This window comes from Myripristis murdjan, chromosome 16 (genome assembly GCF_902150065.1).
Source record: "Myripristis murdjan chromosome 16, fMyrMur1.1, whole genome shotgun sequence".
Lineage (NCBI taxonomy): Eukaryota > Metazoa > Chordata > Actinopteri > Holocentriformes > Holocentridae > Myripristis > Myripristis murdjan.
Genome location: NC_043995.1, coordinates 28,250,406 through 28,268,062, shown reverse-complemented (window position 1 = coordinate 28,268,062; position 17,657 = coordinate 28,250,406). Strand labels below are relative to the sequence as shown.

The window sequence follows — 17,657 nt, the reverse complement described above, 5'->3', positions numbered from 1 at the left end:
ACCCACACCTCTTTCTCTCACGCTCCATCTCTCTCCTCTGCCCTTCCTCTCACACATTCCCTCTTTCTTTCTCTCTCTCCCTCCCTCTCTCTATCTCTCTCTCTCTCCAGTTATACCTGGAGAACCACAGAGTGGAGCGACTGCCGGGTCGACTTGTTGCTAAGCCAACAGGACCGTCGGCGTAGCAACCAGACGGGGCTTTGTGGAGGAGGTCTGCAGACCAGGGAAGTTTACTGTGTCCAAGCCAACGCTGAACTCCTGACATACCTCAACGACCTCCGAGAAAAAGACAAAGGTAAAAAAGCAAACAAAGGAAAAAAAAAAAAAAATCTTGCAGTGATTGTGTAGCCTGAACAGCCTCGAGAGCTGGAGTCTGAAACTCGCTCTTGCAAAACTTTTCAGCAAATCATGTCCACGTACTGCATGGCAAGAAGTGGCTGGTGAAAAACAGAGATGAAATTACTGCTCTCTGCAGCATAGCTAAGACAAATAAGGTGAAAATGAGCACCCGAAAAGTTCTTATTGTCTTATTAAAACCCATTTTTAGCGCCTAAGAAACAGAGAACTCTGAGTTCATTGTTTGCCCTCATGTGCAAGCACAGATATCTCATTACGTGTGCCCAAATTACAGAAAAATTAAAAAATAAGAGAGATAAGGGTATCAAACAAGCCTAATGTAGAGGGCCACAGTTTGTTTGATCCAGTCATTACTCTTATTTTTCTTATTTATCTGCTCATGTTAGAGGCAGAATTGGCCTGTGCCTCGTGGCTGCAGAGAGCTGTGCTTGGGCAGGAAGGTGAATGGTGGACTTTTTGGGGGGATTTTTTTCTTCCACCTACAGTACAAAATCTTTTTAAAAGAGGAGGCTGTCAGATCAGAGATGTCTTTGACCAGCCGCTTCTCGCTGCAGGGCGTGTGGTCAAGATTTCCTCCAAGGTTACGAGTGAGGTTTAAGGTTTTTTTTTTTCGAGCTACTACCAAGAAGATAAAGCCAACTTGTGAGCCGAAGGTCACCGGCTGGAATCCCTGGACTGGTCTGGTGGAAGCTGGGCAGGAATGTGAACTCGCGGAGCGGTGCTCAGAAGTAAAACGCCGCTGCTGTTGCTGGAAACTCCCAGCGTGTTTTCACAGCCCTCGCTCCCCTGGCGCTGCATCTCCAGGCTGACGCTGTAAATAACAATGTGGCAAAAGGTTTTAGCCAGCCATGTTCAAAGCGGTGCTGACTTCTGCCTTGTAGCTGCCATCTTTTCCAGGCAGAGTTATGCCAGGCCCTCTTTGGTATCTCCGGGCTCCACTGAGAGAGAGAGAGAGAAAAAAAAAACAACCTCCAAATGTGTCAGTTGGCATATTTTACTTGTGCTTTGGATCTGAGGGTGCCACCAGCATCCTTGCCTCCATAACTAAAGGCTCTCACACTGAGTCTTATAGCAGATAGCATGGCGTAAAACAATCGGATGAATTCTCAAGTGGAGCTCGAGTAATTTAGATCAAGGGCCATTAAATGACAAGTAACATGTTCCAGTCCTCCACACAGAGCACGAGAACATCGGTCCCGTGGAGGATTGGTAGTCCTGCTATATAATTGCATATCAGAAGCTTGCATCAGGCATTGAGCTGGCATGTTGCCTCAAATCATGTCCGAATATACAATGACAGACAGTCTTTGCATTTGCATTATTAGTCACTGCTTTATGTTTCTTTTCCATGATGTCTTCAAATGTCCCACGGTGGCCACGCTGTCAGCTCCAAGCTTTTGTTCTGCACATCTAAGCAGCATTTCACCCACCGCCACTCTTCCCTTTCACACCAAATCAGGAATCGGTCCCCCTGCATTTTATAACAGGGATTTATCTTCTCATGTGTCCCGGTGTGACTTGTCAGTACTTGGTGGCGCAAAGGCCTCCGTTTCTGACACTTGTCAAACCAGCTTAGAGTCAAAGCTGCCCTCTTAGCGAGAGCGTTAAGGACATTAGTTGAGTCTGAGCTTATGGAGACCAACTGCGGCGCTCGCGTGAGAAAAAAGGGTGAGCGAGGCTGAGATTGTCCAGCCGCCGCTCGCCATATGTGCACAGACGCCTCCGCCATGCAACCGGGAGGAACTTGTGAACTTACAAACGGGATTTAATGCGTCTTTACACTAAACAGTAGCTAAGCAATTACAGTGAGTAACCTTTACAGGTGAGGTCGTAATGGTGCATTTGTCTGCGATGTGATGCAATTTTAAAATCACACTTTACATAATAGAAATTGAACTGAATCCTTTGTTAAGGTGAGCAGGTTTGGTGTACTTTAAAAGGACAAATGTACCTATCTGCTACTTTAAAGAGGTTTTTTTTTTCCCTAAGCTCTTTGCTGTGGTGTTTCTGCACTGCACCTCCCGTAGATCACCTGTCAATCAAACAGTGTGGGCGGTACTTGCGTTTTCCACTGATGGAGTTTGCGTTTCTCGAGGTGCTGCTCTTTTCTTTGTCTGTTCGGCCACGGAGGCTCCGCGCTAACGAACCCGCTTCTTCTTGCTCTGTTTATTCCAAACAATCGGCTCTGATTGCAAATGTAAAACCCATCACTTCCTGTTCATCAGAGGATTTTTTTTTTTTTTTTTTTCCCCTCTGGTGTTTAGAGCAGAAAACACGAAAGCGTTCACGAGCTGGCTATAGCTTTAAATCAATAGCGAGTAACAGAGAGGATAGGGAGTGACGAAAACATTTATTTATATTAAAAATGTCACAGATTATCACTGCAACATTGGCGGCGAGGTTCCAATATTAAACGCGTCTGATGCCCTGTCACAACTGCTGTTTAATAAATTCAAGAGTGAGCTCGTGTCGGAAACGATGAGACGTGTATTTCCCGTGCCAAAGGGGGGAAAAAGTGAAAAATTGGTCCACGGCTTCTTCATTAATTCACTCTTAACTAATAAGTGATGCGTCTGGTAGCCTAGAGTGAATCCATCCATAGACGGATATTGTACAAACAAAGGGGATTTTACAAGAGAGAATGTATAATGTATGCCTTTTGTGATTTCCTCTCCCTCCCATCCTCTTCCTCCCTCTCTCTCTCTCTCTCTAGCTAAAGTGCTATAGGTGTATGGGGGGGGATGTGAGTGGAATGAATTCGGAGCGTTCGTACATGTTAACCTCTGTGAGCAGTGTGCACTTAAAGATTCATATATACAACCATGTTGGGAGCGGTGTTGCTAGGGCCGGCTGGTGCAGAAATGTGCCTTTCACATGTGTGAGGGCATGCGCGCATGTGTGTATTTGTGCACACGCGAATGCACGTACACACGCACACACACACAAGCATGCACGCGCTCGTCAGGGGTAGTTAAAAAGAAGTGTGTGTTCTTATCTTCTTGGCGCAGGATTTCTCTTCCCTCCGTTGGGGGGTAATCTCCCAGCATACCACTGAGACAGAGAGGAAGACAGTGGCTCAGTGAAGTTTGCTGCAACTGGCGCTCTCTCTCTCTCTCTCTCTCTCTCTCTCTCTCTCTCTCTCCCTCCACCCTATCTCATACATAAATATCAGCGTGCAACGGGGCGGAAGATACCCTCAGGCGAAGATCTGGAACCAGCTTACCACCTCCTAAATCTTAACCTTAATCATTACGGGGGAGCGGCTCCGATCTGACCCGAGATCAGTATCGCTGCCTAACTAACGACATCCCGCGCTCCCTCAGCTAAGGCTACAAAACTGTGGCTTTGGGAATAGGAGAGCTTTGGGAGAGAGGCAGAGATGCTCAGCCATCTGAGGATACAGCTGCTGAAAGAAATGAGTCCAATCCTCAGTTCCCATGTGGAGCCTTAAAGGGCTGCGCTGACATTTCGGGAGCTGGGCGCCTCAGTCGGCTTACCCAATAATGTTTTCTGTGCTCGATGGCTGGCGAGAGTGCAAACACTTCAGCATACAGTATGTTGCGTAATAGTAAGCAACGTTATCCGAAGCGAGAAGATAAACCTTTTAGTATAATAAAATTGCACGGCATGTCATAAGGCCTGGAAACAAAATTTCAGTCTTCATCATCGCTGATGTTCATTATGAACCAGCACGGAAAATAAAACCTGACCTCTCTGGCTCATTTAGCTCAGTTTCTGCATGAACAAAAAACACACTGCACTCTCAAATAGTGTAGGACGAGCCGGGGCACTCATATCTGAAACGCCCCCAGGCAGTGGGATCATGACCGGGGAGACCAGGCCTCTATCTCTGTAAGTGTGGAGTCTGTATCTAATATTCTGTCATTATCAGGGGACACTATCAAATTTTATACAACACGGAGTCATAAAATTTGTACCGAAGGACATCAGTGTCAAAGCAAAATGATATTTTTTCCATGAACTATCCACGGCCCCCAAGAAACTGCGAGATAACAACATTCTGTCTTGCGGCGGCCCTTGCCGTTGCCACGACAACCGTAAACACTCGCGTCAGGCGCATAGTTGAGCCACAGAGATGCTTTTAAAAATGCATGAATTGGAATTTTTACCTTGTATGAGTCGGACAGCATTGAGTAGGCCGTTAAATCAGTCGTTAAGTTTGTCCCGAGCCGGGCCGCGGCGGCGTTGTCGGCGTGCGCTCGGCTGTGGCCCCCAATAAACATCAAAGTCATGTGGCTACGCAAAAATCTGAACGTGCGACTGGCTGATGGCGTGTCTTCCTTTAGCGATTCGAGTTTTCCCTCCTGTTTTAAAGCGGGTCTGGCTACACTGACTTCCAGAGTTTTCTTGCTCGTCTATTTTTACACTCCGCATTAGAATTAATTAGCCATCAGCTCCTTCAAGGTCTTTATGCTTAATTGATGTTCGCATGTACAACCAGACCAAAGCCGTCCTCCCAGCTCACGGCTCACAACTTTGCTCTGGGGCGTCTCATTACGTACCGACGAAGTCCAAGTTCAAGGCCTGAAAAGGTTGGTGCACGGTGTTTGTTTGGTTAGTTAGAGACGAACTAACGCTCCTCCCCTCCCCCTCCTCCTCCTCACTAAAAAGTCTCTAACCTGATGGGACCACCATGAACCAAAAACAGAAAAAAGTCTTTGTTCTCAACAGGTTCAGGTTTGAATGTTTAAGGGGATAGTTCTGGTAATTCTTGCCCGTTTCGTCATATTTGCTGCTCCATGTGAGTGTTATACGTCCACCAAGTTTGGCTCATTAACTCCGTCCCTGCTGCAAGAACAAGAGCTTCGCCGGGAGTGTGCTGCTCCAAGATTAATGAAGCCGATATCGATCCTAGAGCAGCATGATTTTTTTGAGCAGTGACACAACGCTGAAAAAATTAGTAGCACTGCCACTGTAGGTTGAAATATTCGCCATTTTGGAAGGAAGGCACGGTGCTGGAGCGTGCCTCGAAAGTGAAACCAAAGTAAAAGTGTGCTGTTGTGCATCCTTCACGACAAAGTGGTGTTGTTTTCCAGGTATGTCTGTATCTATTTCATTCATACTCCCCCAGTGAAGGTCCTGTTTGAGTTAATGGATCCGACTCGGTAGGGTGTGTTACACTCTCACAGAGCAGCAGATACGACTTTTGGGTAAGGATCTGAGCTATCACTTTAATGCTCCACACCCCTCCCCCGCTCTTTGGTGGTAGATGCGATTGCATTAGTCTCTGCCTGTCTCTGGTGTGCTGTTTTCCCGTTCTCTGTGTGTTTGTTTGATAGTGCCTCCATCTCCCTGGTGTGTGCGTAGCTAATAGCACTATCTCCCCTGTAATTGCAGCAGGTCAGACCCAAAGACAGCAGAAGCCTAGTGTTCCCCCTCTCCTCTCCATCACCTTCCAGATTACAGGTAGGTGCTTTTAGTCAAGCTGATCACTAAACCCAAGCCTCTCAACACTATCTGCCCCCCAGTTAGCTCACTCAGTATTCCTCTCCTTCTCCTCTTACTTTTTCCTTCACCCGATTCTGTTTTCTCGTCCACGTAATCCTTTCCTTTCCTTTCCTTTCCTTTATTCTGTTTTTCTCCAGCCCCATAACACTTTTTCACACGTAATAATAGACCCAAATGCAATAACAAATCAAAGTCAGGAGGAGATATTTCCCATACTGATTATAACAGCGATTTCTTGCAGGTCCTCCCTCCATACTGCACTGCAGCAGAATTACGCTCTGCACCCAAATCAGACATGCAAACATGTTGCTTTCACCAAAAATTGCAAGCGCACACAGTTTCAAAATGTTGCATGTCGAAATCCCAAAAAAGAAAAAAAAAAAAAAAAAGGGATGAGTTACATTTCAACAAAGTGCTTTTTTCTCTGAGAAAAAGCTGGGCGGAATAGTTTAAGCTTTGAAGGCACTGTAAAAAAAAAAAAAAAAAAAAAAAAAAAAAAAAGATGTTTTCCAGTAGCACTGTGACTTTTTTTTTTTTTTTTACTGTTGTCAGTTCAGTATAATAGTGAAAATGAACACTCTGGAGAACAAATGCTATGAAATAGTCTAGTAAAGCTTGAGAGTACAGAGGAAGCCTTTTTTTTTTTTTTTTTTTTTTTTTTTAACCACACAAAGACCAAAACTCTCTTGGTCCTCAGTTTTGCATTCACAAATGGATTGATGTGGTAAGATTGAAGTCAGTGTAGTTCTCCAATAACACGTGGATTACCAGCGGCTCAGGGAACTCAGTATTTGACTTTCAGTGTATTTGTAAGAGGAATTAGGCATTTTGCATTTCAAAAGCCCCACTTTCCTTCCCCTGTACAGTTCTGAGGGAATTATGATTCAGCTCCCCTGACTATTTGAGACTTTAAGCTCCTTGACGTCTTGTAGGAATAGTCGGAATACAGGAAATAAAGTGACTCAGGTTGAACATGTGAAGAGGTTCATTCCAAAATGCTAAACATCCATTTCAAGAGGAGAAAAAAAAAAAAAAAAAACTTATTTGAAATTCATCACCTTTAATGGCTGAAAATATAGATCAAGCCATGCTCATCCTTGGTAAGGGAAAGGTGTTAAGATACCTTTTTTTTTTTTTTTTTACTTTTAATATTCTAGGAGCAGGGTGACATTTCTGTGACAGTGCATGAGACGTGGTTAGGATGTTTCCTCGCATTTTTTTCCTCATTTTGGTGACTCGCTGTGAACTTGACTGTGCCAAAGTAGGACGAGAGGCACAGCAGGGTGTCAGTGGTGCAATTTTGGTGTCAAGGATTACTCGGCTTTGTGCTCGCGCCGCCTGCCTGCTCGCACCAGGTTGAAAGCACGTCGCGCCGCCTGAGCTCTGTGGCTTTACCCGGCAGAACTTACATGAGCAAGTTTCTTGTTGCATGACCCGGCATTAACAAGCTTTCCCACCCGTTTTGTGCACATCTTGGTCATTTTGACTTTGATGTGAACCCCTCGAGCAGGGAAAAGTCAGACGCAATTTTCCTTCACTCTAGCGTCGTACACCTGTGGCTGTGGTGTGAGTGGCTGTCAGTCAGTCTGCATCCTGACACATGTTGACTGATCTATCAAGGATTTTGCACGGCTCTTTTATGCACTAACACAACAAATAGTGTCCATCCTTAATTTAACAAGGTGCCACAATAGAGGTTTGGGCTTGTAGAATAAGAGAAAAACGGCACTGCTAAACATTGCATGTGTTGCCTAATGCATATTGTATTTTAGGTTTATGCACTGCAAAAATATAGGAGGCAGAAATGGAAATTTATCCAATTGGCCCACAAAAGCTGACTTCATGATTTGCGGTGTGGCAAAGGAAACTGCATCTGTTATTTAACACCTTTGGAGAAGCACATCTTACCTACTTTCACGGTGGTTAAACCTGTCTTTTCCATTTGACCTGACACGTGCAGTCATGCCAGCGCACATTAACTGTGAGGCAGGGATCTTGGTTACTTTGTGAGTGTGGATGCAGACACAATGTGGATATTGCAAGCAAAGGCCTTGCTTTGCCGCACAATGCATGGTGAGTGTCTGTGCGTGAAAAGGTGAATGTTTTGACCCTAAGGTGAGTCTGTGCTATGGATCTTCGAAGCTAGGGGCACACAAAGTTTGAAAAATGTTTCTTAATATTAAAGTTATTCGGCCACAGTGCCTGAAATCCTCAGAGGCGATGTGTTGTTGATGTCGGCTGTGTCCTCGGGACCACGTCTCCCGCTCCGCTGGGACCATCATGATTTGTGGATGAAGCCGCTCCTGTGCAGCAGCATCCTCAAAAGCTGCCACCTGTTGTGAGCGCAAAAAAAAAAAAAAAAAAAAAAAAAATGTGCAGAAGAAATGCGAGTGCCTCTCAGACACGCACTGCCGCCTCTCGAATAGCCCAGACACAGGAATTAGCGGCAGTGCGCTCGCATTAACTCAAACTGTGGCCGTGCTCATTTACATGATCAGTCTTTGTTAATCACCCACTAAAACCGAGAATTTGCGTCGACGCAGAATTTAGCGACCCTGGCGGAAATTTATGGCATGATTAATAAATCAGCTCCATGAAGTGGGCCTCATGGATGTGGCCGTGTCCTCCACTGATAACAGAGGCTGTGCTCCTGAACTGGCCCTGTGCTTTAATACCAATGTCCGTGTGGCTCTTCCTGTAGCATTATTGCACCAATTCCTACACTGGGCAATGGTTCTCCCAGGACTGGAGCAACACACAAACTAAACATATTATCTCCTCCCGAGCATTTCCAGTGCCGTGTTTTCTGTCGTGGTGATTCTGCAGCTCCAGCACAAGGACATCAGTTTCCTCTTGGGAGAATTTTTTTTTTGTGGTGGCTCCGTTCCGGACTGTTCTTTCCATCACCAAATTGTCAGCAGAGCTTAGTGCTTTTAAAGGGAAGGAGAAACACGAGATTTGATTGGTCATGACAACGCCAACCGCTGTCACAACGTCTGCTAATGGATTCCTTCTAATCCCACGCCGATTCAAACCGCAGTGTAACGCCGTCGCACGCCACCGACCACAAAATTACCCCGAAAACCAGCCGCCACGCCCTGCGCACGCCACGTGCCGCTCACTGCATTTTACACTTTGTGCCATTTTTGTGTCATTTTTTTTCTTTACAAATGACGGATCGCCTAAAAAGGAGCAAAACTTGGGTGCAGAAAAACAGATGGTGCCACTTAAATCTTGTTAATAGACTAAAACGAAGAGTAAATGAAAGTGACTTTTCCTTAACAGGTGTGAGTACGCGAGTAAGAGAGTGATACGCGGAGTACATCTCAGTCCACACAGGGGGATTCCTTCTTCGAGACAGGGAGGGCGACTTATGTGGAATTTGTGTGTAACGTGTTGCAATGGTTGATGCAATCGTTGGATCATATCAGGGATGTGAGCGTAGATGACGCTCGTGGGTGCACACACACACGTGAGCGTGCGAGTTTCATTAAGGAGGGCGGTGAAATCCGATGTGGAAAAACAAACACACACACACAAAAAAAAAAAAATAGGACACGTTACCCTAGGAAAATTAAAAGTCTCATCACTCTGTGTGTGTGTTTGTGGTGGTGGTGGAGGGGGCACACTTGATATTCATTGCTCATATTAAAAAAAAAAAAAAAAAAAAACACTCTCTGATACATAACTATTTTGTGAGTATTTTGCTAAGTAAGTGCTAATAACTGTGATAGTCACTTGGGTGTTTCATGCCAGTCACATTTTTCAAATGGTTGAGGTCTCATTTGGGAGCCAAACTTTTCAAATGACTGTTTGCATAAGAATAAATCTCTTTTTTTTATTGAGGCATTTAAGTAAACCCGCTTACAAAATGATAATACTAATGAGTTTACTCTTTTATTTGTAAGATAACTCAACAGTATCAGACAACCCCTCCTTTTTTTTTTTTTTTTTTTGTTGTTGTTGTTTTTTTGGGGAGGTACAGTGAATGAAACCCCCATTAATGTGCACCTGCAGGTGTGGGTGGGCCCGCGCGTGCGTCTCTGTCAATAAACAGCGGCTCAGAAGTGTCAATTAGAGTGTGGAGACCCAGGTAGGGGGTGAAACCATCTGCTGAGTGAGCACGACCCATTCTTATCAACAAGGACAACCTGCAAGCACAGTTGTGGAAGATAACGCGGCTTTGAAGTGACAGCCTCGGAAAAAAACCACACACGTGCGTGCGGCGACGCATGCATAAGTAAAAAAAACACCGTCACAAACTCCATACATCTACTTCATTTATCGTGACGCCTTTCAGGAGACATCTACAAATGCACCCCGGCGCAGCTCGAGTGATAACATCTCTCCTTTTGTTTTTTTTCTTTTTTTTCTTTTTTTTTTTTCTGCAAAGTTCCTCGGTGGGAGTTCAGACAGGCGCGCACGTGCCGGTTGCATCATGGCACAGGGCTTTTTCGAAATCCAAAATGGCACGGCCGGGGGATTGTAGGCGCCAAATTACACCTCGTGGAATATACATGAGCCAAGTCGCTGTCATTGTTCTCACACACACCTTTTTTGCGTAATATTAATGCATCCTTTCTCGGGTCTCCGTCGAGAGTCAGTGGGCAGGGTTCCACATTGTTTTATGTTCCTAGCGAGGCAGCGAATGCGATAATCATTGCTAATTTATCATTCTGACATGCTAACAGGGAGGAGATAAACAAAACAAAGGGATAATAGTAGAAAGATATGGCACTACTTCACAGGCTCTTTTTTTTTTTTTTTGTACACAGTTTTCATCTGTTCTCTGTAGGGACTGTACCGGGGATAAAAGCAAATAAAAAACAAAAGTAACGACTCATTCTATAGTATTTTTTTTTTTTTTCCAGTTTTACTGTAACACTGGAAAATATTCCTCACATTAAAGACAAATGAGGTTAACATCAAAGAAAAACAAAATCCCATCATCTGTTTATTTCCTAATGTATTCTAAGTCCCCTTTTTAATCTTTTCCCTAGCATCCCGCCCGGTGGAAAACAAGCTGTGCGAGGGTCCCGTCCCCAACAGGTCCCAGCTGTGCCATATCCCCTGTCCCATTGAGTGTGAGGTGTCACCGTGGGGGGCCTGGGGGCCGTGCACCTTCGAGAGCTGTGATGACCAGGCCGCGAAGAAAGGTACAGAGACAGAGAAATACATTAGATTATTGTTTACAGGTGAGGCATGCTGCATTTTTATTTTTAACCCTCCTATTATGTTTGGGGTCAATTTGACCCCAGCCCATGTTTAACGTCTCTAAATAAATGATTAACATCATTTTTTTTGCTTCATTCTTAATGACTTTTCCTAATGTAATGGGCACTACTGGATAAAGATGAAATTGACATGATTATATGTTTTTAATGTCCTATACACACTTTGTAACGCATCGGTAATAAATAACAAAAATCTGTACTTAGAAATAATATAAAGCCATTAAAACACCAAAAATTAATATGTCTTTCCAATTTTAGATCAATCAGTGAGATTTTATGGTGATTTGCATATTTTTCCATAGTCGTGTAATAGAAATACTGGATGTATAAGTGGGGGTGGGGGGAGTTATGTTTTATTTAAAGGGCTATTTAGGTCGTCAACAAAGAAACATAAAGTACCTGACACATAAACTTTGATAACAATTTTAGTTTTTATAATTTTGTGGAGGTTTAAACTGCAGGGGGCAAATTGACCCCAAACATAAAAGATGTTGAAAAATGTGAACAGGAGGGTTAAACATGTCACAACATTGTCAAATTACTTGATATGATACTGTTAGTGTTTCACACATTGAAATAACAGCCAAAATCAATGATTATCAATATGAAGCATACAGAAATACGTTTAGATGTCATGAAACCACGGGTGATTTTAGATAAATGCCACACTAATATTCTTTGCTGTAAGGTTTCAAATTGAGGAGACGGCAGATCACCAACAAGCCAAGCGGCGGGCCAGAAAACTGCCCCCACCTGGTGGAGGCGCTGCCGTGTGACGAGCCCAGCTGCTACGACTGGCGACTGGTCAGCCTCGACCCGTGTGTCCCCGAGGACGAGCAGGCCTGCGGTCCCGGGACGCAGCTCGCACAGGCCCAGTGCGTCAACAGCAACGGTGAGAGGGAAGAATTCGATTACATTTGATTGTAACAGATAAGAGAGACTCCATCATGATCAGCACCATTTCCTACTGGTGTGTGCACTGAGTGTGTTTTTATAGCTGTGCAGTTGTTGATGCTGATCCATGATTTGGAAAGTATTGAGGTATTGATCGATAGCGCCTAGTTGAAATTAGACATGATATTTTTTGGGGGGAAACAGTTTGGAACAAGGGTCAACTTTCTGCACTGGTATCCCTCTTTTATTATTATTGCAGTGGTCCCTCGTTTATTGCGGGAGTTATGTTCTAAAAATAACCCGCAATAGGCGAAATCCGCAAAGTAGTCAGCTTTATTTTTTACAATTATTATAGATGTTTTAAGGCTGTAAAACCCCTCACTACACACTTTATACACTTTTCTCAGACAGGCATTAACATTTTCTCACTTTTCTCTCTTGTTTAAACTCTCAAAGTTCAAACCTTCGTAGAAAAATAAGTCCAGTATCATAGAATGAAACCAAAGATCAAAACCTCCCGGCATGGAGGACATTGATTGACAATGGTCTACAGTCCCTTAGCCAATCAGGACGCAGAACACAATACGCTTAAAAAAAAAAAAAAAAAAAAAAAAGCACGCAAAATTGCACTAAAAAAAATCTGTGAAACTGTGAGGCCGCGAAAGGTGGACCGCGTTATAGCGAGGGACAACTGTAAATCTTTATTTTACCTTGAAAGACAGTTTAGGAAATGGTCTTGAAGTTTGACACAGTAAAGGCTGAAAAGAGAGAGCCCATCCCAACTTGCTGCTTATCCCTCTCTGAAACATGTTGTCCTGTTGATCCCCCTCTGCTGGTCTCTCTGCTGCTGAATCCAAAAGTCTGGACTTGCTGACTCACAGACTTTGGGGCTTGTTGACGTAAAGTCGGCGAGGAGTCACGACGGTCCCTTTCCAAAATTCAGCAAGTCTGTAAGGCTCTCATGCGGGCCGACCGACAGAGAGTTTGCTACCCCACACACTCCCCTGGTGAGATTTTCCCCAGTTCATCGCGCCATGGTGACATTTAGACCCATCCCATTTGCACCTTTTATGCAGTCTTGCACTCCTGTGCCCTTGTGCAGCATTTCGGTTAATGTCAAACCATGTGAAACCGTAGTCCACCGGCCCGTAGTCCACATATTGGGATTCAGGCCTGGTGAGAAAAATCCTACAGTACGCCGTTCAAGGTCACTTCTCCTCCGACCCTCATGCTCCGGGTGTACAGTGCTGTGCGTGAGGAGATTTTCTCATTTTTAACCAGCCTGAACCATTCATAAAGTTTATAAGGAGTTTTCTCCAGACTCCTCTCCTGCCCACTCCTTCCCTTTCTCCCTCCTGTTACTTCTCTCCCACTTTAGCTCTGGCTCGATTCAGCACCGCCACCGTCACCGCCACCCCGTTCCCTCTCTCGCTTTCATTTTCCATTCTTCCCCTCTGCATGCACAATTAAATCTTACTCACACTAAATCAAATCAGCCCTCGGTGGCCCTGGGTCCTGGAGCCTCCCGTGCCCTTTGCTGCTCCTAATTTTTACTGCTACTCTTTATTACTGTAAATCTTTAATATAAGGAGTGGCGGTGCAGAGATGCCGCCCGGCGCTTCTTGGCTTCCTGTCGCCTTCAGGCTATGGACAAATGATGGACAAAATGAGCTACAATGCCTTATCGATCTTTACACAATCATTTTTTCCCAGCTGCCGTGCTGCGAATTGCATATTGCATATACTTTTTTTTTTTTTTTTTTTTTCCAGCATGTAAAGGTAGAACATGCTGCAGCTGTGGGAATGTCATTCCATTCCAAATGTACTCAATAAATCTTCATTTCATGATCCAATGCAGTGACTTTTTTCATGCATTCCCTGCCAGAGAATTTCATATACCCAACCCCCCCCCCATCCTTAAATCAGACGGCATATATCAACTGCAGATATTCAGTGATGTTGGTCCAGTTGATACTTTCCCTGTACTGCAGGAGGAACAGAAACTCTGCACTGTTCTTTCTCCCCTGACTTCGGTTGATTGATCTTCCCCACCTTCACTCCCTCGTCTGATGAAAATTGATTTGTTCTGTTTGGATTTTCGCTCTACTTTTCGCCTCAGAGATTTTTCACTCCTCTGTTGGCTGTATATTTCCTTCGAGTGTGTCCCAATCATAAAAGAAAAGGCCACACAGCCGGGCCCCAGACAACAGGTGAAGGTCGATACAAATGTTATTGAAACTGGCTATTGATATTCCCCGTGCTCGCTGCCTGCCCATTTAGGTGGAGAGCTGTTTCTTCGGTGCACTCTGATCGCGGTGGTTTTCCTCTCGTAGTGGGTGTTCTGCTCATTCATGTTTTCTCTGTGGCATCCCAGAAGCCGCCGGGCTCCCTTGCCGCTTTCTGTTTTCATGCCCTCCTAGTTCAGTCATGATTGCTTCACTGCATACGCGTCAAAGTGACATCTTAATGCAAAGTCGGAACCCACGTCGACTTTTGAAGCCCAAGCGATTCTCCGCCGCTTGAAATTGCAGAATCGACCGTCAGAAAGGTTTACGTACCGTTTCCTGGGTGTATGCGGCACTTTGGTTCATGAAACAGTTAAGAGCACAGATGGATATGTGGGTTAATATAATCCACTTATGGCTGATGCAGGGAGCTCATTAATAATACATGGACTAAAGTGTAAAAATGGGGGAATCCCATGTGAGTTTGCTCTTACCATGTTCAATGCCAATTTAGTATGCAGATATTTCATGTTGAGTGCATCAATATGAATAATCTACAGACAAAAAAAAACAAAAAACAGCTTCTTGTACACCACAGCCTGACCAAACATTTAATCAACTGCCGTGCCGATACGAGAATCACAAGTAAAATGATTTGATATGATTTCTTTGATTAATTCTTCAGGGAGGCATGGCTTCGAGTCAAGGAGCACTGGGTAAACCCCGCAATATCCGACATTATTATTATTCTCGCTGGTGCAAGCTGTTGGCAGTGCATACTGTTCACATTTTTGATGCCTCGCTTGATTCATTAATCCGGTCTTTGATATGGCAGTGATGAAATATTATCAGCAAATGAAGTTCCACCAAGTCGTGGCAGTCCTCTAATGTCTCGTCCATTGATCACAAATTCAGGATTTAGTTGAAAGTGCACAAGGCAGTTTTGCACCTTGGTGGCTCCAAATGACAAGGGGTAACTATTTGAAAACGTATTGACAGAATAATATTAGGATACCTTAAATGCATCGTCAGCCGTCTGCACGCAGCACCAGCACACTCAGCTGATCGGTGAACGCTTTATTCCAAACAAAACCAAAGGAACAAGAGAGACTAAAGATCGAACTTTGGTGCATCCAGTTGTCAAAAGCAGTGTGACAGTTTCCTCTAAGTTTTAATTTGCCACTTCATGTAGGCACACGCAGTTGTTTATTTTCCCAGATGATGCAACCGTCTCTGCCTCTGAAGACTGTACTGCTGTTCAGGCGTGTTATTCTGCCAGTGAATGTTGGGGCGTCCCATTTATTCTCAATGGCCGACTCACAATCCGATGCACCGTCTGTGCATCGTTTTTTGGTGTCAGTGCTGTACTTCAGTCATTAGATATCATGTCAAATGCATTGTGAAGAACACAATTGTGCAGGATCCCAGATGTTCATATGGAAAAAAATGCGAATCTCTAAGGTTTGTGATCTCGGCTGATGAAACGTAGAGTTTCCCCGGACGGATTACAAGCCCGATGGGTCCTCTGGCCTATTTGGACCAACCATCAGCCATATGCACTGGAAAAATTGACAAATGTGTTCAAATTGACAGTTAGACGGCGAGTCTAACAAGAGGCAGTCAGATAATACTACATCAAATTGGTACAGTAATAACAACTGCGCGCCATTTGCTATTCCAGTGAAAGGTAGCTAACACAAGTGCAACTTTTGATGCCTTTTGGTTACAGGCAAGACAAAGAAGATATGGATATAATGTCCTTCCAGTGCTTTAAATTGCAAAATACAGTTAATGCAGATATTGAAAACAGCTAATGTTATTCCAGAAGCTATAATCCTGAAGCTAAATGACAGCATCCAAATGAATGTAATGCAAAGTATTTAGTTAGTCTGTGAATCTGGTAGAGTAACTGACAAGCTAGAAATGTGCAATTTATTTCATATTTATAAAATGGCATCCTATACTTGTTGCTGCTGTAAAATTGAGAAATTCAGATTGTTTGCACAGTCTGAAAATTTCTGTTTTTACATAAAGATCATGTCTATTGTTGTTTTAATTAGTCCAACTTTGCTTCCTCCCAAGTATGACTCCATTACATTTTACCCTTTGGCACCTTTTGCTCCAGGCGAGGAGGTGGACAGAAGTCTGTGTTCGTCGTCCCCGGCTCCGCAGCCGGTGCGCTGCGAGGTGCCTTGCTCAAGGGACTGTGTCCTCAGTGACTGGACCCCCTGGTCGACCTGCTCTCAGACCTGCTCCAGCAAGACCATCGAGGGCAAGCAGATGAGGACCCGCTCCGTCCTGGCCTACAACGCCGGGGAAGGTGAGGCTCCACCTGCAGAGAGTCTTCTGCACCATTGCTTATGGAAATGTATGCAGATGAGGCCTCAATAGTGGCTTAGTCATGGCCTTTCAAGTCGTCCTTTGCTGTCACTCACTGAATGTCTGGATTTCACACTTGTCTGCATGTGCGTTTGTCCTTATCTCAAACAGTCTGCTTATCTGTCCTAGTGATTATTTCTGTCTGTCTGTCTCCCTCGCCTGACACTCACTTTTTATCTGCTTCTAAGATCGTTTCTTCACATATGCTTGTTCTCTCTGTTTTGAATCTCTCTCTGTGTGTGTGTGTGTGTCTGCTGGCTTGTCTGTCTGTCTCTTTTTGTCATGTCACCAAGCATTTTCCTGTGTCTTATCTGGATGTGTGTTTGATTCCTCACAGTAACTGCCATGGTAGTGGCGTGGATCACAGTGATGGAGGGTAACATTTGTGATCAAAGTTTGCTCGTAGTCATGTTTAACCTCTAGCAGTGTGTCGGCATGAAGCAAAATAAAATGTATTAGCTAGTTTTGAGGTTTTTTGTTTTTTTTTGAAACAGAATACATTATCAAAACAGCCTTAGGGTAACTTATAATTGATTCAGACCATTTTCAGGCACTTGTAGAACAGCCAGTCTTGCCGAGCGTGTGTGAAGTAGTTTAATTGTTTTAGCTGTTTGTTGTTTGTTGTTTGTTGTGGTAGTTTACACGTGTTTCAGTCACCGCATTAACATGTCCATATCTGTATTCTCCAAAGGTCTTTCACGGGTGCCAAAGTTTCCAGAACTTTTTGGTAAATGTACTTTAGACAACAGATTAGTGCTGTAGTAGCTGCGTTGTTAGTGGACGGTAGCTGTGGAGTGGTAATACAATAGAAAACCTTTTCTCAGATTACATTACATTACATTAAATTACACTGTCATGATCATGCCGTCTGTCTGTGTGTAGGAAAACAGAACGCTCATTACCACAATTCATTAAAAAACATTAATGGAAAAACATTTTCTTGAAACTGTAACTCCTAAATATGATGTTCCTATTAAAACTGCCCATGTGTTGTGTCAAGTATGTTGACCAAGAAATATTTGCTAACGAATGCATTCATTAGCCAAATTAATTAGTTAATTAGCATAATTTTGTATGTTTAAAATATCAAGCTGATTAT

General features: G+C 44.0%; 1 protein-coding gene across 1 annotated transcript in view; it reads left to right on the top strand.

Moving 5' to 3' along the window:
- The window catches only part of thsd7ab (thrombospondin, type I, domain containing 7Ab), a 90,267-nt gene that overhangs the window by 9,844 nt on the left and 62,766 nt on the right, over positions 1-17,657 (top strand). The window contains exons 4-10 of the mRNA XM_030072219.1: positions 111-295; positions 5,719-5,784; positions 10,827-10,982; positions 11,749-11,952; positions 16,305-16,499; positions 16,896-16,934; positions 17,250-17,285. Coding sequence (XP_029928079.1) covers positions 111-295; positions 5,719-5,784; positions 10,827-10,982; positions 11,749-11,952; positions 16,305-16,499; positions 16,896-16,934; positions 17,250-17,285 — 881 coding nt within the window. The remainder of the gene's footprint in view (positions 1-110; positions 296-5,718; positions 5,785-10,826; positions 10,983-11,748; positions 11,953-16,304; positions 16,500-16,895; positions 16,935-17,249; positions 17,286-17,657) is intronic.